General features: G+C 44.1%; 7 protein-coding genes across 11 annotated transcripts; 4 read left to right on the forward strand and 3 right to left on the reverse strand.

The window, feature by feature from the left end:
• Positions 1 to 15: 15 nt before the first annotated feature.
• Positions 16 to 2,102, forward strand: LOC135331367 (elongator complex protein 6-like). Its single transcript, XM_064526498.1, has 6 exons — positions 16 to 164; positions 225 to 306; positions 859 to 1,069; positions 1,119 to 1,311; positions 1,502 to 1,657; positions 1,886 to 2,102. Exons 1-6 carry the CDS (start codon positions 84 to 86, stop codon positions 1,997 to 1,999), a joined length of 837 nt encoding a protein of 278 aa, XP_064382568.1. The 5' UTR covers positions 16 to 83; the 3' UTR covers positions 2,000 to 2,102.
• LOC135331366 (adenosine deaminase-like) lies at positions 2,056 to 4,247 on the reverse strand. Its single transcript, XM_064526496.1, has 6 exons — positions 4,057 to 4,247; positions 3,795 to 3,982; positions 3,377 to 3,597; positions 2,915 to 3,207; positions 2,529 to 2,720; positions 2,056 to 2,299 (listed from the first exon to the last, which is right to left on the reverse strand). The coding sequence occupies exons 1-6, from the start codon at positions 4,210 to 4,212 to the stop codon at positions 2,195 to 2,197; spliced, it is 1,155 nt and encodes a 384-aa protein (XP_064382566.1). The 5' UTR covers positions 4,213 to 4,247; the 3' UTR covers positions 2,056 to 2,194.
• Positions 4,243 to 5,447, forward strand: LOC135331370 (AP-5 complex subunit sigma-1-like). The gene is made up of 6 exons (XM_064526504.1): positions 4,243 to 4,402; positions 4,532 to 4,686; positions 4,738 to 4,758; positions 4,831 to 4,890; positions 4,943 to 5,063; positions 5,264 to 5,447. The coding sequence occupies exons 1-6, from the start codon at positions 4,304 to 4,306 to the stop codon at positions 5,393 to 5,395; spliced, it is 588 nt and encodes a 195-aa protein (XP_064382574.1). The 5' UTR covers positions 4,243 to 4,303; the 3' UTR covers positions 5,396 to 5,447.
• Positions 5,330 to 6,834, reverse strand: LOC135331368 (cingulin-like). 4 transcript variants are annotated; one of them, XM_064526500.1, is made up of 4 exons: positions 6,715 to 6,834; positions 6,326 to 6,575; positions 6,036 to 6,218; positions 5,330 to 5,889 (listed from the first exon to the last, which is right to left on the reverse strand). In XM_064526500.1, exons 2-4 carry the CDS (start codon positions 6,569 to 6,571, stop codon positions 5,497 to 5,499), a joined length of 822 nt encoding a protein of 273 aa, XP_064382570.1. In that variant the 5' UTR covers positions 6,572 to 6,575; positions 6,715 to 6,834; the 3' UTR covers positions 5,330 to 5,496. The 4 variants fall into 4 exon arrangements, with proteins under 4 accessions (XP_064382570.1, XP_064382569.1, XP_064382572.1 ...); XM_064526499.1 differs by having other exon boundaries at positions 6,326 to 6,572; positions 6,715 to 6,827; XM_064526502.1 differs by having other exon boundaries at positions 6,326 to 6,572; positions 6,705 to 6,827.
• Positions 6,835 to 7,544: 710 nt separating this feature from the next.
• On the forward strand, positions 7,545 to 11,012 carry LOC135331375 (nose resistant to fluoxetine protein 6-like). The gene is made up of 2 exons (XM_064526510.1): positions 7,545 to 7,951; positions 8,849 to 11,012. The coding sequence occupies exons 1-2, from the start codon at positions 7,600 to 7,602 to the stop codon at positions 10,828 to 10,830; spliced, it is 2,334 nt and encodes a 777-aa protein (XP_064382580.1). The 5' UTR covers positions 7,545 to 7,599; the 3' UTR covers positions 10,831 to 11,012.
• Positions 11,013 to 13,577: 2,565 nt separating this feature from the next.
• On the reverse strand, positions 13,578 to 19,645 carry LOC135331373 (lysine-specific histone demethylase 2-like). 2 transcript variants are annotated; one of them, XM_064526509.1, is made up of 15 exons: positions 19,220 to 19,645; positions 18,897 to 19,079; positions 18,376 to 18,465; positions 18,001 to 18,238; positions 17,554 to 17,743; positions 17,203 to 17,344; positions 16,823 to 16,919; positions 16,443 to 16,691; positions 16,049 to 16,352; positions 15,657 to 15,721; positions 15,543 to 15,611; positions 15,230 to 15,442; positions 14,712 to 14,828; positions 14,083 to 14,535; positions 13,578 to 13,789 (listed from the first exon to the last, which is right to left on the reverse strand). In XM_064526509.1, exons 2-15 carry the CDS (start codon positions 19,064 to 19,066, stop codon positions 13,691 to 13,693), a joined length of 2,496 nt encoding a protein of 831 aa, XP_064382579.1. In that variant the 5' UTR covers positions 19,067 to 19,079; positions 19,220 to 19,645; the 3' UTR covers positions 13,578 to 13,690. The 2 variants fall into 2 exon arrangements, with proteins under 2 accessions (XP_064382579.1, XP_064382578.1); XM_064526508.1 differs by having other exon boundaries at positions 18,897 to 19,100.
• Positions 19,646 to 19,656: 11 nt separating this feature from the next.
• LOC135331377 (lysophospholipid acyltransferase 2-like) lies at positions 19,657 to 23,876 on the forward strand. The gene is made up of 11 exons (XM_064526512.1): positions 19,657 to 19,833; positions 20,055 to 20,200; positions 20,427 to 20,504; positions 20,844 to 20,992; positions 21,081 to 21,277; positions 21,380 to 21,412; positions 21,722 to 21,812; positions 22,066 to 22,324; positions 22,697 to 22,829; positions 23,071 to 23,225; positions 23,529 to 23,876. Exons 1-11 carry the CDS (start codon positions 19,768 to 19,770, stop codon positions 23,698 to 23,700), a joined length of 1,479 nt encoding a protein of 492 aa, XP_064382582.1. The 5' UTR covers positions 19,657 to 19,767; the 3' UTR covers positions 23,701 to 23,876.
• Positions 23,877 to 23,884: the final 8 nt, after the last annotated feature.

Consider the following 23,884-nt stretch of genomic DNA (forward strand, 5'->3'; position numbering starts at 1 on the left):
CATCAAGTTCCTTTCTCATGACCTATGAACCTACAGTTGTCAATTCAGCAAAATAATTATCTACCTGAACCTTGAATCCAAATATGCTAAGTCAGCATAAAATCAATGCCATGCTGACTGAAATATCTTCCTTTCTCAACCGATCCAGTGACAGAGACCTACTGGTGAGAACCAGCCTCAGCGACTAGTACAGCCTCTGCTAATGGGTATGTTGTATCTTGCAGGGTCGCAGTGTCGTGATAACAGACAGTGGCGGAGCTGATGGAGGGTTCCTAGTACACCACTTTATTGCACAGGCCCTGAGAGGTGTGTGGGTGTGTGGAGTGCAGCATCTGTGTGTAGGGTTGTGAGTCAATAGCATTCCTCTGATAAGCTCATAACCTGCTTACTACCCCGCTCACACACACACATGCTAAAATTATGGCTGTTATATAGACTGAATGTTCAACCGAATTTTATCTGATGGTTCTGGGACTCTTTCAGCTGCCATAACTTAAATTCCACTGATCCAGTTTCAACGATTTTATGGTTTTCTGAAAGCTTAGAAAAATACCTTTCAAATGGTGTCATCGAAGTTCATATTTGAGTATTTGCCGATTTGGCCATACCATGGTCCAAGGGCGAAAAATGACAAATTATGGCCCCAACGAAATTTTTGATTGAAACACATCATTTGCAAGATCTTTTTGTAAGCTTTCAGAAAATCATAACATTTTTGACATTGGATCAACGATACTAAAGTTATGGCTGTTCAAAGATGTGCATCTACAACTCCCCTCCATTTAATCAATGAGGACTCTTTCAGCTGCCATAACTTGAATGCCGTGGACACACACACACACACACACACACACACAGATGGCCATATCACCATCCTAGTGTCCTGTGCTCAGTCCTACACACACTACAACTCAGTGGGTACAAAGCTTGGGGTCAGTTTCTCTCGACACGAGGAGCAAGGTCATCTCGTGTTTATCGACTGTCTCACTAAATTAACAACTCAACAACAAAATGGCCCCACAGATGAGGAGGTCAAAGGTCAAACAAGACACACCTTCTCTTTGGACAGGTAATACTATGAAGGGATGTTGACATACAAGTACTGTTTTTATTTGTAGTGCATTTTCTTTGAGGGGTCTTTATAAACTGCTCCATCAGTGTTTACTGGACGTGAGGCGTGTGAAACCTGACAAACCAGTTTGTCTGGTTCTTGATGACCTGAGTGTGCTTGTGAGTGTGGGTGTGAGGCTGGTGGAGGTGGTGGGCCTCGTACACTACTGTCAACACATGGTCACCTCTACTGCACATACTGTGAGTCACTATATATACTTGAGTACACTACACTACAGCCTTATTAATATCACCTCGTTATTAGGTAAAGTTAGAGCATCACTTCATTGGCCATGCAGTTGAAGATTGTACTTTTGAGTATTGTCTCTTAAGTGCCTGTCCTGGCCATTTTATGCTACCCTCTAGTTATAATATTATACTGTTCCTACAGGCACTCGGAGGTGGTTATATGGTGACCATGGTCCACTGTGAGGGTGGCGGTGGTTGTGATGAGGAGACCCTGGGTCATCACCTCGCTCACAAAGCACACCTCTCACTCCATGTGGAGGGTCTGCCCTCAGGCTATTCCAGGGATGTACATGGACAGGTACAGTCTAGCTATAATAGGCCCTCCATTATCCTCACTACAACTAAATTTGTGTAACTAATACCATATGATATGGTGTTAGTTATAGCATATGTATGTTGACCACCAGTAGTTCTAATTTAGCTATTCAAACAATGCCATCTCTATATAATGTTGTGTGATTGTCTCTACATAAGGTCTACTATACTCTTCCCCACCATTACTGCTTATTCTCCCTACTATATACAGGTGAGGGCAGTCTGGAGGGACAGTCTGCCAGTGCTGAGGAGAGAGGCACAATTCAAGCTGACTGATAGAACTGCACACCTGTTTGCTAAGGGAACTTCTAGTGCAGTGTTGTAACAATCATTTGCGTATTATTTGATGCCGTATTATTTTAATTTGTGTACGTTGATCAATCAAATCACATGATCATGTCTGCTACCATAATGATGAACAAACTATCTTTGCTAATGAATGAACAAACTGAATATTAAATACAAAATTAATTGAGTCTTTGCTACGTACTAATAGTGAATATCAAATCGTAAGCACTGTTCAGCAGTGTCCTTGTTCTAATGCTGCCAGTCGCTCTCTGATGGCTTTCACTACCTCCTGCTTCTCTTGGTCTGGCAGGAAGGCAGCCTCAGCACCAGCGAGTGCCTGGAGTGTTAAAAATGTACATTTTAATTGTTGAAAATGCACAATCCTAGTTATGATAGCTATATAGCAGGCATATTTCGGGAAACCACTCCATACTGTTGTGTAATGTAACATTGTGTCCTGAAAGCAATCACTGATCTTCTAAACACATCATTAGAGATAGGCCTTTCAAAGAGCTACAAATTCATTTATACGAGGTGGTAGCTATCAAAACAGCCTCTTTACTTACCAACTGTTTGAGCTGATCGTAGGTCAGTCCAATGTCCCTCTCTGCCACTACATACTCTCCATTGAGATCACAGAGCATGACTCCGGGGTCATCCGTGTTTATAGAGAAGGAGACACCATCCCTCGCAAAACGCAGGGAGGCGTGGTTGTCGTTCTGAGTGGAGCTGGTGTACACACTCGATGTGGGGCATACCTGCACATATATGATTATGTACAAGCTTTAAATGTTATAGTCTAAGCATTATAGATTACTTGTTGAGATGTAAAGTGGATTTCAGGGGACAACAGCATAAACCTATAGATTTATAATTATCGTCAAGTGAGTGCAGCTTTGCTACTACACATGTGGTGAAATTTTGCTTGAGATATGATTTTCACACAGTTTACCTCAAAATGGATCTTCTTCTCTCTTGCAAGGCAATAGATATCCTCATTTTGCAGCACATGATAGCCATGTCCAATCCTCTCTGCCCCCAAATCTTCAATGGCCTGCCTCACGTTCTCTGCTGGACCTGATTCTCCAGCGTGCACTGTCACATGTAGCCCCAGTTTTTTGGCCGTTAGGAACCCGTCTATGTGTCGAGGGTCCAGGGGTAGCAGCTCATTACCGGCAATGTCCACACCCACAACCCCTCGAGACATGTAGCGGTGAGCCAGAGAGACGATTTCAGCACAGCGCTCTGTAGGAGCCAACCAGTGTCAATCTCTGACATGAAATTTTGTGGTCATACACAATAATTACTTCCCTCTAAGGAATTGAAAAGTTCTTACACATTATATTTTGGAAGCTATGGAAGGTAACTTAACATTTTTGCGGAAGCTAATGAAATAATAAACAAGTAGGCCCACCTGGATTCTCTCTCTTGAAGCAGAGGATGGATCGCACTTTAACCCCAAACTCCTTCTCTCCTCGCTCGAGTCCTGCGATGACTCCCTCACAGTACTGCTCCCCAGTGGGTCCACCCACCACCTCACTAAACGGGTTGTACCGGATCTCAGCGTATACTGCATTCTGACGATGAAGGTCCTCTACATATTCGTAGGCCACCCTCGCCAGAGCTTCCTCTGTCCTGTGTGGGTGTGTGGTGTGGGTGTGTGTGGGAAGTGACCATAGGAAGCGAACTAAGCAAGCCATTCAAGTCAGATTACTAACACCTGGATGTCATCTTGAGCCACTAAATAAGTGCCTAACCATAATCTAGTTACATAACACGTTATTGTGGTAATGCAACCGCTAGTGTACTTGTGCCAAGTGACACCCACTCACCGGAGTATCTCTGCCAGGGCTGTGAAGACCTTGAGGAAGTCCACAAGGGAGGGAGCAGCTGATGGCAGGGCAACCCACAACTTGAATGCCTCTTCATCGTCATGGGGATACGGGAGACCGTACTCCTTCGAGAGCTCCCGTAGAGTGTTCAGACGACAAGCACCATCCAGATGAACATGAAGCTCTACCTGAAGTGATATAGACCACAAACAATGCCATTTAAATTTGATTGTCTGACATTACTTAGAGTAGCATCTGATACCTTTGGTAGTTTAGCATACTTGGCTGCCATATCAGTGGACACTGTGGATGTTGTGGACGCTGTGGACACTGTGGACATGGCTAGTGAGAGTGGTGCTGTTTGTACCAGGAGAGATTTACTGCTGCGTTGAAGACAGCTCAAGAAAATTCTGTGCATAACTTTTTAGCTTTTTATACAGAGGTCATTCTGGACACACCCCTCTACAAGCCCCGCCCCCACTCTGCAGAGCCAAAGCTTGCTGGCTAGAATGGTGTTTGGTTTCCTCTGTCACTCTGTGTCCTCCACTCCCTGCAGACTACTGTACACAGCTGTCTATGGAGATGACGTCCAGTCAGCATCCACCAAGGTACCTCCATCATAATAATTATTTGATCAGGAATAATCTTATAATTGTCAAACACTCTGTTGCTCAGTTTTGTCATGTTTGTCCTAGATAATCATATAGTAGCTAGCTATGATTATGTGCTGGTTGTAGGTGGTGTCGGCAGAGGGTTCCCTGCGTACAATGAGGAAGGAGCAGCTACTGGAGGTGGCCTGTCGGGTCCAGTCTGAATACGGGTTCCGCTTAAGCACCCAGCTGACAACGAAAGTGCCTCGGGGGAAGGACGACACACCCTCCACTGGGGAAGAGTAAGTGGAGCTGATGTCTTCTCATCTATCACATGCTCTTTGTCCCTGCAGCTGCTCCAGAGGACTATTCAGGTAAGGAACGTACGAAATTGATCAACTAATATACAAACGTGAAACCTTTTTATTATTTTACCTATCATCCAGGTTGTCGGCAGGAGATCCCTTCCCCACTGTGAAGGTGGCTGTCTGGCAGGTGAAGGATGAGTAAGTACCAATCTTAAAGTGTACCTATTCTCACCCCCTCCCCTCCTATTAGGTGTGCGTACGTACTGATCTGTGAGTCAGATGAGAACAAGCTATTGGCAGAGAGTGTTCTAGAGACTATCACACGACTCATGACAGAGCATGTCACCTCACTGGAGCAGAGGAACGCTGAGGTATGATAGTGTATCTGCCCATAGGAAAACCAAAGTTTAACTAGGAACACCACGCTACATCAGATCTATATAGTGCTCAAGTAAACTCCTCCAAATACACGACTGTACAATTATGTTTGACCACTTTCCTTGAGTTACAATCCTTCATGTTATGTTTCTATGCCTACCCCGAGGTATGACCATTGTCCCCCCCTTCCCAGATAATGTTGAAAGCTGAGAAGGCGACTGCCGTGCTTCACCTGTTTCTACCCAACGGACAATTGCAGTTCATGAACCATAAAGTTGTAGCACAGAATGAGAAACAATTAGAAAAACTTATTACAGTCAAATAAAATGTGAAATTAGTTATATATTGCAATTATTGATACAAAACTTTGCTGTCAATTAAGTGATATAATTGTGATGAAATGTCAGTCAATCAATCTTGCACGAGTTACATGTAGAGTCCTCGTGACGCTTTCTTCTTTTCCTCGACTTTGGCATACACTGCTTTCCTCTCCTGCGCACCGAAGTCTAATATCGATAAAATAGCTCTCAATTGGTCCTCTGCGTGGAAGTCTGTCAGAAGATGGTAAACAGCTTGCTTCAAGAAGTGTAGTTGCATCTTGTCCATACGATCCACCCCTGGATTACTTCCCTCAGCGAGAGTGGGGAGTCCTTTCTTTAGTTTCTGCTGTGCATTGAGTAGCTTTGTGTTCAACTGCTCCATTTCTTTGTCCTTCTCTTGCAGTGAGGAAGAGAGTTGCTTCTCCAACTGCTCACATCTCGAGTGCTCCTGCTGTAAGGAGACCTCCACACGTTCCCTCTGGATCTTAGACTCCCTCAACTGCAACGAATAAACTACGGCAATCAACAATAGATAGTGTGTATAGTCCAAGTATGAAAACAAGGTGAATATTGCATCTAACCATAGATTGAAAACTCTTCAATCTATAGTCTAGCATAATTAACGCAGACACACATGGTTCACACCTCTAGCTGCCATTGCTGTAATAGCTCCTCCAGTTCTTGAGCGTGTGAGTGACTCTGGTCCAAACTCTGGGCCAGCTTGGTCTTGTTGGCTATCTCCCTGGCAACCTGCTGTCGGTAGCGCTCCAGCTCTCCCCTCACTCTCACCATCTCATCATCACGCTCTCCCAACAGTTTACGAGATTCCTGTCAGTAACACAAATAAGTCTATAATTATAGTGAAGTTGAACATCTGTGGGAATATTCCCTGCTTTTTTAGGAAAACGGTTAAAAATTAGCCCCTTGTCCTTTACATCCAATGCAAGCTCCAGTTCCTCGACAGTTTTCCTGAGTAGCTGTGTAACTTCGTCCCCTGTGGCACTTGCGTCCAACAGTCCCTCGTCCTCCGAGTCTGGGTAGGTGTGGTCTGAGTCACTGTTGTGGGCGGGCTGTGAGGGTGGTGAGGGTAGTGGAGAGTGTGAGGAATGTGAGGGAGGGGACTCTGTGGACCTGTTATTGGATACCAGAGGGTGCTCCTCTTGAACTGTTGGCTCTGACATTCTGCTGGGGTAAAAATAATTCCATTTCAGCAGTTGCAAATTGAGGGGGTGGGCCATGACAACCTTAACCACTATGGCACACTCTAGCTAGCTAATAGAAGGCACTGTGTACATTGTAGGTGACAAGTTGTACCAAGTGTCACCTGCAGGCGCTTAGGCTGTGTTCTTCTTTTGGTCTTGCAGGCAGGGTTTTAGCATAGATAAAAGAGTTTTAGCAAGTTGGGTTGTTCAGTCCAAATTAGGTATAAATCGTTGCAGCTAAAAGCCAGCCCCTCCCCATAATTATTTCAGGTAGAGCTATAGCCTCGATTCCAGATCTTTGATAGCGGCCTGGAATTGAGGCTAGTAGCTAACAAGTGGGTGTCCCATTCACACATAAAATGCCAATGACCTGTGCCTATAATAACTGATGTCAATTTTTTTTTTTTTTTTTTTTTTTTAATGGGGGGAGGAAGCCCCTTAAATAATTATACACATGTGAAGCAATAGAAATATAAAAAATAAATGAAATGAGAGGAATGGAATTATGATTTTAACTGATGTCAATAGAGACTCAATACCCACAGGAACTATAATAGTTCTTCTAAGAGCACAGTACACAGAGCTCTAGGTCACATGCATACAGACAGACAGAGTGTAAAGGTAGCTAGCTATCGTTTAACGTTTTAGGGCCTAAGACCATAATAGATAGTAGTGAGTGCTTAGGCTAAGCACTCACTGATAAGAGATCTGTTGTGATCATCTCACATCATCATCATTAGTCATGCACCATTATGACATCATAGTATCCCCACCACACCAGATGGAACAATGACGAACCTGAACTCTTTATCAGATTCATTGTCCCTGTGTTATTATAGTCATTGTGCATAGCGCATGTAACTATACATGTCATGTACTAGTACTGTTCAGTAGATGGGAAAATGGGAGCTTGTGGTGAATTACATGTGACCTTATATAAATTTGCATAAAAAGCATCACTTCCCATGTGGTTTCCATTTTAGTTAACACCTAATTTGCATTGATAAATGAACACCTGGTTGAAGGTTCTACTCTTCCTAGCGGCGGCCGTGTTCTGCTGCGCGCTGGGACAAGACCTGGAGCTTATCCAACACAGGGCAGAGCAGCTATCAGCGCAACAGGAGCTGAGGCAAGAAAACGACCCTGTGGAGGTGATAGAACATGTGGAAAAGGCTTTAGACCAACTCACCAAGCTGTGGACAGACCCTGAGAGTGCTGAGGGGCTACTAGATGCTAGGAATGATGTTTACTCCTCCAACGAGTGTTTGCAGGCTGCATGGAACCTTTCCTCACGCACGGACGATTACGGCCTCCCCTTACTGGTCGATGTCATAGACTCCTTTGGAAAGCTTGGTGCAGGTTAGTCAGTGTTTACTTGTAATGCTAGAGCGTGCTATGGTACAAGATAAACACACATTGTAGGCAACAAGCTTTGCAACAATATTATTTTGTCTGAGCTAACACACCCGTACCCGGCCTGAGTTACGCTTATCTGCTACAATATACAATTTGGAACGTAGAATTCACCACCTTCCTTACAGTACAGCTAGCCTAGCCTGAGACAAATGTTGGGGAAGGTCCGCCCATTAATACATACCGTATATCTTCTAATTTGTCGGACAGCAAAAAATAATTATTTTGAAAATTGTCCGGGTATAATTGGAACAGATTTTATAGAGCATGCGGAGTGTCCGGAATAATTAGAACAAGCAAGCAGCTGCATGCGAGCTAGCTAATTAGTGTACGTCCGAATAGTTGTACTAGCTATCTAAAACTAGCTACTCAAATCTATCTAACTGCAGCACTCTAAGTCTTACTTGCCGTCTATGAATGTAACTCAACTTTTCAATGTATTGTCCGGACAAATGTAATATTAAAGCACTGGAGTGTCCGTTGTATTAGAACAACGAAAATCGCCCAAAAGAGTGTCCGGGTAATTAGACGATAATATACGGTACACACTGGAGTTTGTAGAATCTTTGCAACACGTGTTGGCACTGCGGTTCCTTATATGGGAAATGCCAAAACAGACCACAGTGTGTACACAAAATCCATATAAGGAACGCGTTACGCTCTACGCCTTTATTGTGTGTTACAAAGATACTGCACAATATATGTACATGTAGATAACATTATCTTTGGTTCCGCCACGGTTATCTATACTGCCAGTGTAACCATAATTACATTATCCTAACTCATTGTCTATGTCTGCATCCCTAGCCACAATTACATTACCTAGGTATTCATTGTGTGCAGGTGTTCTGAAAGGTGACCTCTACATGTTGGGATCCTACGATGAGTGCCTTGACATCCAAAATGACACCACACAATATTGTTTGGCCTCAATTGCCCTCGATTTACCCATCAAAACACCCTTACCACTCGTCTTCTCGGTTGGAATGTGTGTACCCCAGGAGTGCACTGTAGCGAACCTCACTACCATAGTCAATACAATTCCTGGTTTGAAAATCCAAGCTAACCCCATGAAACCCGGAAGTCTCGTGGACTGTCAGCCCTACAAGAATCCCCCTTACGACGCGAAGGCTATCATCATGATCTTCGTTTGCTTCTTGATTGTTACTATTGTACTTGCCTCCACGATAACAGACTTATTCGTCCGGCTTTGGAAGGATGGGACAATACACCACTACTTTCCACTCCCCCCTAGGCCTAAATCTAACAGCGATGTGTCTGATGACGAACCACTTCTTTTGGGCCCGGTTGTTCCCAAAAAGAAACCATCCAAGTGCGATCCCATGGAGTGGGTCCAAGCGTTCTCCCTGTATAAGACTTTGGGAACCGTCTTCTCCACTAAACAAACCTCGGCGGCCATTACCTGTATCAATGGAATAAGAGTCCTCAGTATTCTGTGGGTCATTATCTGTCATGCCTATGTCTGGGTGTTCCAATACACGGGGGCCGACAACACGCTGAATCTGCTTCAAACTTTGAAAAGATTTTCTTTCCAAGTAATATCAAATGGATTTTTCTCTGTGGACAGTTTTTTCCTTCTTAGCGGCTTGCTAGGTGCTTACTTGACCCTGAGGCAAATGCAAAGACGAAAAGGGAAATTCCCCTTTGTGATGTACTACGTCCATCGGTACCTTCGCCTCACTCCAGTGTATGCGTTTGTAGTATTCTTTTATTGGTTTCTCCTGAAGCAGCTTGGCAACGGACCTACTTATGGCGGCCTATCTTCGTATTTTCAGGAAAGGTGCGATAAATATTGGTGGACCAATTTCCTATACATTAACAACATTTACCCTTGGAAAATTGGAGACGAATGTCTTGGCTGGTCTTGGTACCTTGCCAACGACATGCAGTTCTTTGTCATCTCTCCTCTCATTATCATACCGATGTATTTCTTGTTCCCCCTCGGAATTGCCATTGTTACTGGCTTACTGTTAGGGAGTTTTATTTCGACTGGAGTACTGGCTGGGGTCTTTGATATTCAAGCTAATACTTTCGCAGCATTTGCTTACGGATATAACACGACTGTGACAGAAGATACCAGTGACCTTCTCTACACCAAACCATGGCACCGTATTCAGCCATACCTGGTTGGACTCGTTATCGGTTACCTGTTGTTCAAACAAGTTCGTGTGCCCTTCAATCGCTATTTCAAACTGGTCTCGTATCTTGTCCTGTGGGCGTTGGCCATCATACTCAGCATGGGAACAGTGTACGGCTTATACGGCACCTGGAACGGTCATGTCCCCTCCCCAGCTGAGAATATTATCTACCTAACGTTTTCTCGATTTGCATTTTCGCTAGGGGTGGGCCTACTGGTGTACATCTGTCACAACGGCTATGGTGGATGGATCAACACGTTTCTCTCCATGAAGATGTGGATACCGGCTGGTCGCCTGGCCTTCAATGCCTACCTCATCCATCCTGTTATTTTGACCGTGGTATTTGGCGATCTAAGGAGCCCGATGCATATCACTGATGTTGAGATGGCTGTGTACGCAGTGGGTCTTTGTACATTATCGTTTGGAGCTGCTTTTTTGCTCACTGTATTTGTTGAGTTTCCATTTGGTAATCTCGAGGTTGCCTTCTTCAAGTTATTTGGTGTTGGTGCACGAGAGAGTACACGTACTGCCACAGAGGCTAAAGACCACGCCACTCACGATGGACACCCACCCAACAATGTGTTGGCCAATGGAGAAATGGAAGATAAGAAAAGCAAGAACTCTGAAATGGAAGATAAGAAAGACAAGAAGTCTATCAATGCTTGAAGAACACATGAACTTACTATTGAACTCACTATTGATGTATCATGCATGTATATAATCATAGACTTGAATTACACATATAAAGTGGACGTTGTATTTACAGGTGTGTATGTTTAACACCTTATAGTGGTTTAACATGAACAATCATGTTATTGTGCTGACTTTACAAGTGTTGTTTTACTGAAGATTGACTTGTATACTAAAACCGAAGTGAATAAAAATGAAGCATGCATGCACGACACAACTACCTTAATTAAATTAAGGTCACATATTTTCGCGCGTATTAATTTCTGCTATTTCTGCGAATGAGAGTAAAATCGCAAAAATTAGTACTCGCAAATAATTGGCCGCCCTCTTGTTTAGATCGACATTTCGCAAAAAATTATACCAGCAAAATGTACAAAACTGTAAAAACGCAAACAAATCTACCTGTGAAAATATGTCACCTTAGATACTATAAATTACAATTTATAGTATCTATGCTTAAGGTATTGCGTTCTCTATATAGTTTATAATCATCCACACTGAGAGCTGGCTCCACCCTTAACGACCTTCAGAGACGTGACTACACCACCCCCCATCTCATCTCGTTGGGTCTTCATGTTGGGACAGCCAAGACATCCATTACACTCACTGCAGTTGTGCACATTGTCCGATTGCTTGTTGATACGACGCAGAGGGGAGAAACTATGAGGACTCACTTGACGATCACAGTCAGTGGCATAACAGGGAGCTGTGTCGCTCATCTTGCATCGAACAGTGTACATTCGCAATGCATGCCCAATACTGCAACTAAAGTGGCAGATATGAACATACAGCTCTTCTCCGGTGGGCACTGGTTGTTTCTGTTGATTACACACATAACAACGAGAGGTGCCGTCAATGGGAACTCTTTCGTACCATAATCGAAACTCATGCCAGGCAAATTTCCCCGGGCATGTTTTACAAATAAACTGTCTTAGTTGAGTTGCTGACATTTTACTGTATTATTGTTAGTTGTTAATGCCAGCTTTTATACACAGCGTGATGGGGGTGCCTTGTGACGCTTGCAGATGTGGTGCAATTGACATGTGAAGTTCATTCATTTCATAAATACTATTAGTGCAATAAGTCCCTGGTGTTTCCCCAAATTACACAAACATAGCATAATATAATGAAATAATATAGTACATATATAGCATAAATAATTAAGCTAATTATAATGGATAATTACAGTAAGAAGTACAATGTGTACGTACATGCACCATCACTTAAAAGCTAGCTAGTCATGACTGGACATGTTGGGACACTTCCCGCTGCCATTGCATCTACTGCAAGAGTGTTTATTGTCTGTCTTCTTGTCTATTCGTCGTCTTGGTCCCATCTCATCGGGATTGTTGACTGTGTCACACTTGTAGCAGGTGGCAGTGTCGCTCATCCTGCACACTACACTGTACGTGTGTCCACACTCACAGGTGAAGGAGCACACGCCCACTCCGTTCTCATCTCCTCTCTCGCATGCAGTCTTTAGTTCATTACAGCCTCGACACCTCATCTGAGCTGGCTTGCTGTCAGGGCAACGCTTAAACCAACGGCAGACAGAGTAGCGTGGGTTAGGGGGCTCACACTTGGTACACTCAAACTGCCTCCAGTGCCATTGACCAGACATCTCACTGCAGGAACTGGGATGTAGAAGTTTATTCTATACTTGACTGTGACAGATCTTTGATTTGCTATACTGTATCAATATAATTACATGTAGTAAAGCTTTATTTTGTCTAACCAATAACTTAGCATTCACTTAGCTATATAATGATCTAATGGATAAATAGTGTATTTGAAAGCTTGTAAGAGGTTTATACAATTATGTAAGAGATAGCTGTGAGAGGTGTGGTGAATATGATATGCATGGTTAAGGGAATTATATAATATGTCAATTAACATGCAGTTTCCCTAACATCTGTACAGGTACAATGTGTACAGATAATCACATCTGCTCAATTCCACTAAACACAACTGTGTATTCACATGTTTTGAGTAGACTGATTATGAATATCTGTTACTGGTAAAACACAATAAGGAAGAAATAGTACAATACTGAGAACCAACTACTATTTAATACAGTGGTGCAGTATAAGAGGTATCAAGAATGTTGTCTGCAAAAGCTAGGTGTTCCTAGGACGTCTCGATCGGTCCACTAAATTAGGGCATCTTTTCCCACCGTGACTGCACCGGCTACAAGAATGCTTCTTTTTAGTCTTCCTGTAGACATCTCCAGGAGTAACTCTCGTTGGATGATATTCATTTCGACACTCATAGCATTTGGTAGTGTCTACTCCTCGACAAAGCACTGTGTACTCGTTCCCACACTGACAATCAAAGAAGCCCACTCCCACCATCTCCCCTTCTTCAACTTCTACAGCTGCCTTCTTTTCACCACATTCTCTACACACGGCGTACGGGTGGTTAACAGATACTTTCTTGAACCATCTACAAACTTGATACTTCTTGTTTTGTGGTATACAAGTATCACAAAGAAACTCCCTCCATTCCTTCTTAGCTCTTCTTCTAGGCATCCCCACTATCCAACTTCAATCTCATTAGCTTATACACTATACATGTACAGTAAAGCTCTTCCTGCAATTCAAATTTAAGAAGAGTTATCTGTTTATACAACATATACCACCAGGTCACATGATCCTATATATACACATAGACACTCCTGTTCCTATAGCCCCCCCCCCCACACATAGCAAGGCAGATGTAATGAATTGAACAAGTACAACAAATATATTTCACAAGAACAACACAACCTGAGAACTGAATCAACAGATGACAATTGAATAAAGCAAGCTAATGAGAGGCTGAGAGTGTTCAAGAAGTGCTATCTCTGAGTGTTTGACAGTTTGACTATTTTACGTGCTTCTCTTAGACCACTCAAGTAGGCACCTGTCACGGTCTGTGGGTAGCGTCGATTGGTGGCCTACAGAGACAACACACGACACACACTAAACATGGTTGCCATTGATAACAGCACAAACCAATGAAACCATTACATCATCAGTAGAATACCTTTAGAGCATATTCTCAAGGAACTACGATACTTAAAACCACGAAGATTCCATGGTGAAGCCACAACCACTATTTGTACATGTAGTAAATATATAAATTGGCCTAAAGCAGGGGATACTACACAAAGCACCACAATGAGCAGTGTACACTGTGAGGGATGTACACTACATGTAGGTGTGTGGGGGGCATTAACCGACCACTCACCTCTCCAGCAAAGAACAGTGTGTCCCCTATCTCCTCAGCCAGAGCATCATAATCCTCCCCAGACGATCCCACGGCAGCATACGAGTATGACATCATAGCATAGGGGTCTTCCCCCCATCGACTGATGACATAACTCAATGGCTCAGGAACCTCCTCTCCAGGGAACATCTTACGAAGAGTGGCCACACATCGAGACACTATTGCAGCATCTGAGCTCAATTGGAACTGTTTCAAGGCTTCACCAGACACGGTGGTTAATAGGATATGACTAGGTTCAGAGGTCAAATCGTCTGGTTTAGAGTCCGTAGCTGTGGTGACGGTGTTGCTTCTGTTAGAGAAATCGTAGAATACTCCAAACAGCGCTCGCTCAGCTCTATTGGAGGAGATATGGCCAAAGAAATCAGCCTCCCCGACTGCCCCCCTCCAGAATGGTTCAGGAAACTTGAGAGCCACCTGCAATAGTGGGGAAGATTATAATACTGTACTGAATATTCTACTGTGTACTATAATAACTATGTGTATGCAAATTATAACTAACAGGCAAATACATAATGTGCAAAGGCATGGGGTAAAAAACAAATACACACTGGCTCTAGATACACAATGACATGTACAAAAGCCCCACCCACCTTCTCAACAAGCCCCGCCCCCAGGCTTTGTATGGCTTGTGTCTTCCTCTCAGGCAGTGACGGGGTGAAGCAAATCATGTTGCTCTTGAGTACAGAGAGGGGGACAGTCACTATCACCTGAAGAGGGGTCAGAGGTCAACATAATTATTATCACCGGAGGTCCCTTCTAGAGTTGGCTCTGTAACTAGAGTTCTGGTGATCCAAATTCAACGATTTTATGATTTAATGAAAGCTTAGAAGGAGTTCTTTCAGATGGTATGCTTAAATCACAAATTTGAAATGGGCCAAAATTTCCTATTTTTGGAAAAAGACCATGGGCTATAAACAGGCTAAAAAATAGACTTTTGATTTTAACACATCATCTGAAAGGCCTCTCTCTAAGCTTTCGTAAAATCATAAAATTAATGTATTTGGACCAACGAAACTAAAGTTATGGCTGTTCAAAGATCTCTACTTAACACTAAGTACATGCATGTACATGTACATGCCATTATTCCACAAAATGTTTGAACACACACCTTGTCCGCTTGGTAGAGCTTCCCCTGAGAGTCAGTCACCCTCACGCCCCCACCACCAGGCACCAAGTCCACACGCTTCACAACCGTGTCCAACTGTATGTCCATGTCCTCGGCCAGACGAGAGAATATCATACCAAACCCATCAGGCAGGAGGGCGTGGCAACCAGAGAACTGAGCAAAGTTGTCATTATGGTCCCAATTGAAGGATGAGATCTAAAAGGGGTAATGAAGATGTCACTGAACTGTATTTATTTCGTCACAGACCCCAAAAAATTTTAACTTTCCATGCTCTCACATGACACCAACACTGTACCTTGTCTATAGTGGCTCCACAGGCAAACTCCAAGTTGCTGTAGTGGAAGTCCAGTATCCGATCTTCCTCCTACAGATTATGTGATAGTCACAGGACACGTTAGACCACACCTACCTCAGTGAATGGTCGTCCTTGTCTCTCCTCCATCACCACTTGCTCATGCAGGTCAGTCAACTTCTCTAAAGAGGAGGGAGGGAGGAGACAGAACTAATTAAACCTTGGAATAAAATATAATGGGTTATGGTCCATTGCAAAATTTCAATCAAAATATATACCTCCCTGGGGATAGTGGGAAGAAAGGGAGAGTGGCCCCTCAAAGATTCCACACACACACACACACACACACACACACCCACACACCCACCCACACACACACACACACACCCACACCCACACACACACACACACACACTACACACACACACACACACACACACACACACACACACACTACACAAGGCTCACACTACACAAGGCTCACACTGTGACATGCACACAGTACGTACTTTCCAATGAGAAGTCGTTGCCATGGTGAGACCGCCACTCGGAGAGTCTATCTAGAGTGGTGTTGTAGTGTCGCTCCACTGCCAGATCCAACTGCTTGTCAGGGCGACGCCCACTCTCATCAAATAGCTCACACGTTTCCTCGTTAATCATTCTCAGAGGAAGACCAAGTTGCCGACTCAGCAAAGTGAAGGGATTGTTGGACATGCCAGTGATGAACATGGCACCCATACCAACGCACTTGCCCAGCGAGTGGTCGTCACGGACACGCCCACCAATACGCCCACTCGCTTCAAGCAAACGAACCTACAATGAGTGGGTGGGACAATAAGGCATAAAATTTATTTAGCAAATGATAAATAAGTATGCGTAAGATTAAGTTTTTATTTCACAGACCTGAAAGCCAAAGTTCTTGAGATGATGAGCTGCAGACAAACCTGCTGCCCCCGTCCCTACAATCAGGACAGTGCCACGCCCATCACGTGCGTATGGTAGGGGGCGTGACACATTGTTGAGTAGCCCCACGTTAATGTACCCCTGCTCAGTGAGGTACTGGTGGATCCGGGGGAGCTGATAGGAGCACCAGATACGAGTGATGCCACGGAGACTCAGACCTTGTATGCAGCGACCAACTGTGAGGTACTCCTGAAGAGAGGGGGTCATGTGATAGTGATGGGGGTCATGTGATGGTGATGAAGGTCATGTGATGGTGATGGAGGTCATGTGATGGTGATGGAGGTCATGTGACAGTGATGGGGGTCAAGCGATTATCTCACCTTATGGCTGTAGAACCAGAGAGCTAGGATGACATTCCTCATGATACAGAATAGTTCCAGTCGAGGGCTGTGTCCCTTGGACTGAGCGTCCGTCTGCCTACAAGGGATGGGGGAAGGGGCACGGTAGTGGGATATTAACTAGTTAAAATCGAAAGTCTATTTTGGGCCTGTTTTCGACAAAATACCATGGGCTATAGCCCATGGTTTTTCCCCCGAAAAATAATAGGAAATTATGGCCCATTTCAAATTTGGGATTTGAGCATACCATCTGAAAGAGCTCTTTCCAAGCTTTCAGAAAATCAGAAATTCGTTGAATTGGGACCATCAGAACTCTAGTTACAGAGCCAACTCTAGTACTACATGCAAGCCTTCTCTCTTACTTGCAATACTCAGGGAACTGTTGCATCTCCTCGGGTTCCATGCTGTCCGGAGTGAAGGCTCGTGCCCTGGGCCCGTCCTGAGGGTGGTTGAACGGGTGGAGGGGGTCGTTGATCACTGAGATAGCACACAATGGGACCTCTCCTGGGGGGCAGCAGGGGGGTTAATGAAGGCGGGGGTTGGGGGGGTTAGTTTGTGGTGTAATCAAGCAGCAGTCTTACATGTACTGTATTAGCCACTAGCAAAATACAGCAAAATACAACATAAAAATGCAATAGCTTCGATACTGAACAACATTGCCACAAAGTCAATAGTCAATATTTCTGCTCATACTCTGATATGAGTGCCCTCACCTTCCTCCTTGCCATTAAGCTCCTCCTTCCTTCGCTCCATGACTGCCTTGACGTGTGCCACAGTTGTGGGGCTGATCCCCACGCCCTCAGGCACATACTCACTGAGCAGTGGGGCGAGGACAGAGTAACGCAACAGAGGAGTGTAACTCATGGTGTGTATCCAATGAGGGCTGGACACCATCCCCGCCACCTACAGGGACACCAGATCTCCAATATTTTGTACAATAATTGATGAAATTACGAGTAAATGCGTATAATTATACCAGAAAAATGTCTCTATTTGTACTCAGAGGCTCTTGTACTATTGTACTTATGAGAATGGCCAACCACCATAATTAAGCTTTTATAATCATTATGGACCAAAGTCTCCTCTGCTCATACAGGTTACTGGTACTATGTGGGGCTCTGGTGATCACGAGAACAATCGCCGTACCCTGCCCTGCCTACCTCATCTTCAGGTATGGAGCAATCCGTACACTTGACTATGTTCTGTTTGACATGACGCAGGTCTATGGATGGTGGGAGCTTGCGCCACTTGCCACACCCCTCTCTTGTACACTGTACCCACACTGGGAGGTACTGGTCCATTAGGAAGGTCTTAGGACCTGGACTCAGTTTATCCCCTCCTGCCTCACGATCCCACATAGCCGACCACGTCATGAAGATGGTATGGCCAGGCTTGTTGCTATAGTGTGTGCATCACATGATATCGTGTTAGTCACTGTGGCTAGGAATTTATGATTTACAGTAATCATAGTTACAAGCATATAATTATTAGACTACCCACATTCAGTGATTACACATACTAACCCTAACCCTCACCTTCTGTAGAAGTACTCGAAGCATTCGTTACAGAAGTGTTGTCCAGCACTGAGGTGGTACCAACGTGACGTGTACCCGTTCTTAGCACACCTGTGTGTGGGTGGAGGGAACCAGGTATTACCATCCATAACAACACAACTATAGCTCTATGTAACAACTACCATTACGCTAGTGACTACCATTACGCTAGTGACTACCATTACGCTAGTGACTACCATTACGCTAGTGACTACTATGGCATCCATAGCTCCTGTACAATACAGCAGGCTATGCTACCACTCTGACCTGCCACTACCATTACGACCATGGCATCCATAGCTCCTGTACAATACAGCAGGCTATGCTACCACTCTGACCTGCCACTCTGACCTGCCACTACAATCAATTTAACCACCAATTTGACTTGTACTAGCATAATTATGAATGATAATTGTTAAATTGAAATTTGCAGAAAATAGCCCACTAAGAAAACCCTGGGCATGCAGATCCCAGCTATAGCATTAAGACACTCCATTGCTCACTTGTCTGTAGCCCTCACAAAGCAGAATGGGTCTGCATTGATGATCTCACAAGCTTTTCGATCACACTTCTTGGGGGCCCTGGCCACCTTCTCCCCCGGTGCCCCCTGGTGGGGGGTGCCCGGCTTCCTCTTACGACCACCACCCCCTGAACCCTCGGGAGTAGACGCCATGGTAACTGTAGTACTAGAAGACACAAAGTGGTATCTGTGAATAGTTGGGTTCGATAATAATTTTATAGAAGTAAAATAATCAGATATTAAATAAGAAATTAAAAATTGGTACGAACACTAATTTAGTTCATGTGTGTGTGTACAGGCACGTACTGATCGGTCAGATGAATCAGTTGAATTTGTTCGTTAGCTCAATGAGATCCTTTCGAAACGTTTGTTCGGCGTATTTGGGGGGAGAGGGAATTGTTCTGGCTCCAAATGGACAGCTTCAGAGAGATGTCAACACACACACTGTGGTAGCCATTTTCTTTACAACGCATGCACATGTAATGCCATCAAAATGTACGGGTTACCCACACAAATTTGATGGCCTATGTATGACGTCACACATAAACAAATCCTTCATCTTGACGTTTTCACTTCTTTACTCACTGTGATCAGACTGAGAGATGTGCAGCTCTTCAACAGTAGCTTGCGTGATTGCGATACAGACTCTACTGCTCTGCAATCGCTGGTAAGCGCTTATTAAGCAGGCTTCTTCTGCGCTGCACCGTGGTGTACGTCGCGATGATCTCATGATAGAAAGCTATGAATATCATTAGGAGGGGCGTACCTGAAAAATAATTGGCCTTGAGAGTGCAAGTGGAAGACTTCGAGTTCTAGTAGAGAAACGAAGAAGTGCAGCGCAGGAGCAGAGCAAAATGTTTAACCCGGTGGAGCCTTTCTTCCAGTCGCTAGCCAAAGACACAGGTTTTCCTATAGATCAGGTTAGTCAATATGGTCGTACATGTTCGTGAGAGAGCTAGCTAGCTAGCTAACTGTATGCTGTGGCTAGTCGGCTGTCTAGTTAGCTATAAAGCTTGCTAAGGCCAGGGATGAGGTTGCACTGACCTTGTATATATATATATTATATGCAGCATTAACACTCTATAATAATATACTGTGTATATAGAAAGCTTTTCTGATTGACACGCCCTTTTTTCTGCAGGTTCGATATATAGCGTTGTTGTTTTTTTCGTACCCCCTTGGCTATTTCTATCGTACACTACTTCACCCCTCCCGGACCTCCCTGACCACCCGCTACCTCTATGCCATTATTCTAGGCCTTCTCTTTGGGTTCCTTTGTTTCGGATGGTGAGTGATTTTATCATAATATTGCTAGGCAACCAGCTTGTCTAGTTAAGGTATTGGTATTTTTATCTGCTAAAAATAGTATAGATCAGTGGTGCCAAGTTGACTGTTTTATAGCATGTTATGATATGCATTGTATGCTCACCAATTCTATTATTATCCTCCCCACACGCACACTATACACACACCCACACGCACCCACACCCACACCCACACCACACACACACAGGCAAATGTATGTCTTGTTAGCAGTGGTGGTCGTGTGCTATGCCATGCTTAAATGGACATCGCCTGGTAAAGTTCAGAGGTCAGTTATACATCAGGTGATTGTCGGCATGCACATGTTGTGTTTGGATTCCCTACAGTTGTGTCAGCATGTCAGCTGGTATAGTGTTTCAATATCCAAAATAGCCTGATGCATGTTCACCAGTATGTGGTTATACTGTATATAGGTGAGTGCTTGCTTACTTCAGGATGAGCTAACTAGGTTTAGTGTGATGGCATATCCTGGTGATCCTACAGTGTTTGTTGTACTGTAATTTGGCACATAATTTATGAAAAAGATAATTATGACATAAACTGTAGACTGCCTTGAGGGTTACTAGATGTGTAGATTGGTGATTAACTTGTTTACCCATACATGCAGATACACAATGGTGTGGGCCATGGGCAGCATGAGTGTGGCACACTTGTATAGAATAGCCACAGACTATGGAGGCTGGAGCCTGGACTTCACTGGACCTCTCATGCTCATGGTGCAGAAGGTTACTCTGGTTGCTTATGCTCTACATGATGGTGAGACCATTGTTACAGTGTCTTTGAAATATGATCTTATGTGCAATCTTAAATCACCAATAATAGAAATGTAATTCCACCCACACAGGCAAAGCTCGTAAGGATTCTCAACTTAATGCTGATCAGAGGCAGCAGAAGTTAGTGACCTGTCCGTCCTTGCTTGAATACTTAGGATACACCCTCAACTTTCACACACTTTTGGCTGGCCCCACTTGTACCTTTAAAGAGTACACTGCTTTTGTGAGTGGATCCAACTTCAAGACAGCCAAAGACGATGACAACAAGGTGCTGTGCATGTGGTTCTGTCAGTACATCCTTTTTATACTGTCCTTATTATAGCCCACAATAGTTTTCCACTGTCCTAATATGGTATCGCTATTGTTGCAGGTTTTACCAAGATCGAAGGAGCCGTCAGCCTTTGTAAGTTTATACTACAACCTTACTATTATCACACTCTCCTATTGTTTAATGTACAATCTACATGCAGTGTGCGTGCGTGTGAGTGTGCGTGTGAGTGTGCGTGTGTGTGTGTGTGTGTGTGTGTGTGTGTGTGTGTGTGTGTGTGCGTGCGTGTGAGTGTGCGTGTGAGTGTGCGTGTGTGCGTGTGTGTGCGTGTGTGTGTGTGTGTGTGTGTGTGTGCGTGCGTGCGTGTGAGTGTGCCTGTGTGCGTGTGTGTGCGTGTGTGCGTGTGTGTGTGTGTCCTATAATTATTGTTATGTTTCCCTGCAGTTTGCTGTTCTCAGCAAGTTGGTATACTCCCTGATAGCCATCACTGTCTTCATAGTGCTCTCCAACACAGTCTCCACAGAGGACTGCTGGGGTGAGGCCAGTGTATATACTATATACCAAGAGAACTCTTGACTATACCATACCCCATACCATGTGGATGCCTCTGATGGTGTGTATGTGGTATAGTTGCTAACCATGCTGGTCTTAGTGAAAATACACCTGTGTCCATTACAGGGTGGCTTCTCACTGTATGGCTTTACCCCTGCCCATTCTACTATCACTGTACTGCACTCCCTAACTTGACTGTATGCCATCACCCCCCCCCCCCCCACACACACACACAGACCCCACCCACAACTTGGCGCAGCGTATCCTCATCATGTATCTCAACTGCTTCCGTATGAGGACCAAGTACTATTTTGTGTGGCTTCTAGTGGAGAGTGTCAACAACCTCACTGGCCTCGGCTTCAGCGGCTATAACAAAGAGGGAAAGGCAGAGTGGAACCTTGTCACTAATGTCCACGTGCTGGATATAGAGCTGGCTACTAGTCTGAGGGGTGTGGTCAGTGGCTGGAACGCTCTCACAGCCAACTGGCTCAGGAGGTAAGCAAGTGTGTGTATGCACCTAGGCAAGTGTGTGTGTGCACCTAGGCAAGTGTGTGTGTGCACCTAGGCATTTTGTTTGCTAAATTTTTATAGGCCACACGATACTATATTATAGAATATTTTGCTGGTGAAAAACCTTTGCGATTTGCGTTCTGGTAAGGGATCGTGTGTATTTACCAATACTAATTTAGGTTTTGCGATTTTATTGTTGCAAATTGATCAACCCTCACAAAGTTTGCATATGTTTGATGCTCTATGTTTGATGCTCTATGTTTGATGCTCGCACAACATTCTAGTATTACGGTATCACAGTTTGTGTTTACAGGCTGTCCATGTTTCTTGTAATATACTGTACGTTTTAATCTGTAGGGTGTGCTATGACCGAGTGACATTCAGCCCTACTCTGTTGACCTTTGGACTCTCTGCTTGGTGGCACGGTTTCTATCCTGGCTATGTTTTTGTCTTTGTTTACTTTGCCGTACAAACTACAGCATCAAAAAAAGTAAGCAGTTTATTATTGCAGCCTATAGATCCCTAATCGCCCACCCACTTGTCCACCAGTACCCTAATCACCCACCTACTTGTCCACCAGTACCCTAATCACCCACCCACTGGTTCACCAGTACCCTAATCACCCACCTACTTGTCCACCAGTACCCTAATCACCCACCCACTGGTTCACCAGTACCCTAATCACCCACCCACTTGTTCACCAGTACCCTAATCACCCACACCCCATGCAGTTGCGTCGTCTGGTACGGCCTTACTTCCAGACAAGCATGGAGATGAAATGGTTCTATGATGCAATCACTTTCTTCATCACTCACATCTTCCTCGACTATGGACTAATATTTGCCATAGAGTTCCTGAGAGTGGATAAGGGTCTGCGAGTATGGAGGTAGGTACACCGTGACCACACACACATTACCTCAGTATTATAATTATGTTCAAAGCTGATATAATAGCTCTTTCCAGTGCCAGCCCGACTTTGCATGTTGTAGCTAAAGCCTTATAATTATAACTACTATTGTGCTCCTTGCAATAATGAGTATAATGGGTTAATCTGCTAGAGAGTGAGAGTGTGCAAGCATAATCAACTACACTTACCAACCCCCTCCCCCCACACACCCTCACACACACACTCACACACACACACACACTCACACACCCCCTACACCCCCTCTCACACACACACACACAGTTCCTACTACTACCTACCGATGCTAATGTCGACTCTGGCTCTCCTGATTCCAGACAGCACTAACTCGCGTTCTAAAGACGTTCCCTCCAAAGCAGACAAGACGGAGAGCATTGACAAGAATGGGTCCACTTTCACTCCATCAGTAGGGGACAATTTGATAGCATCCAATTAAAACAAATGATAATTATAAAAGCTTGTTTTTTATGTTAGCTATTTTAATTTAGTTTATCGCATTAATCATTATTTTATATAAATTTTTGTTTATCGTACGCATGTATGACCCCCCCTTTTTTTTAGTTTGGTTGAAAAGTGATTTTTGGATGTGTGAGATTTATGTTAAGGTGTTCAGTTTCATG

This window comes from Halichondria panicea, chromosome 2 (assembly GCF_963675165.1).
Source record: "Halichondria panicea chromosome 2, odHalPani1.1, whole genome shotgun sequence".
Lineage (NCBI taxonomy): Eukaryota > Metazoa > Porifera > Demospongiae > Suberitida > Halichondriidae > Halichondria > Halichondria panicea.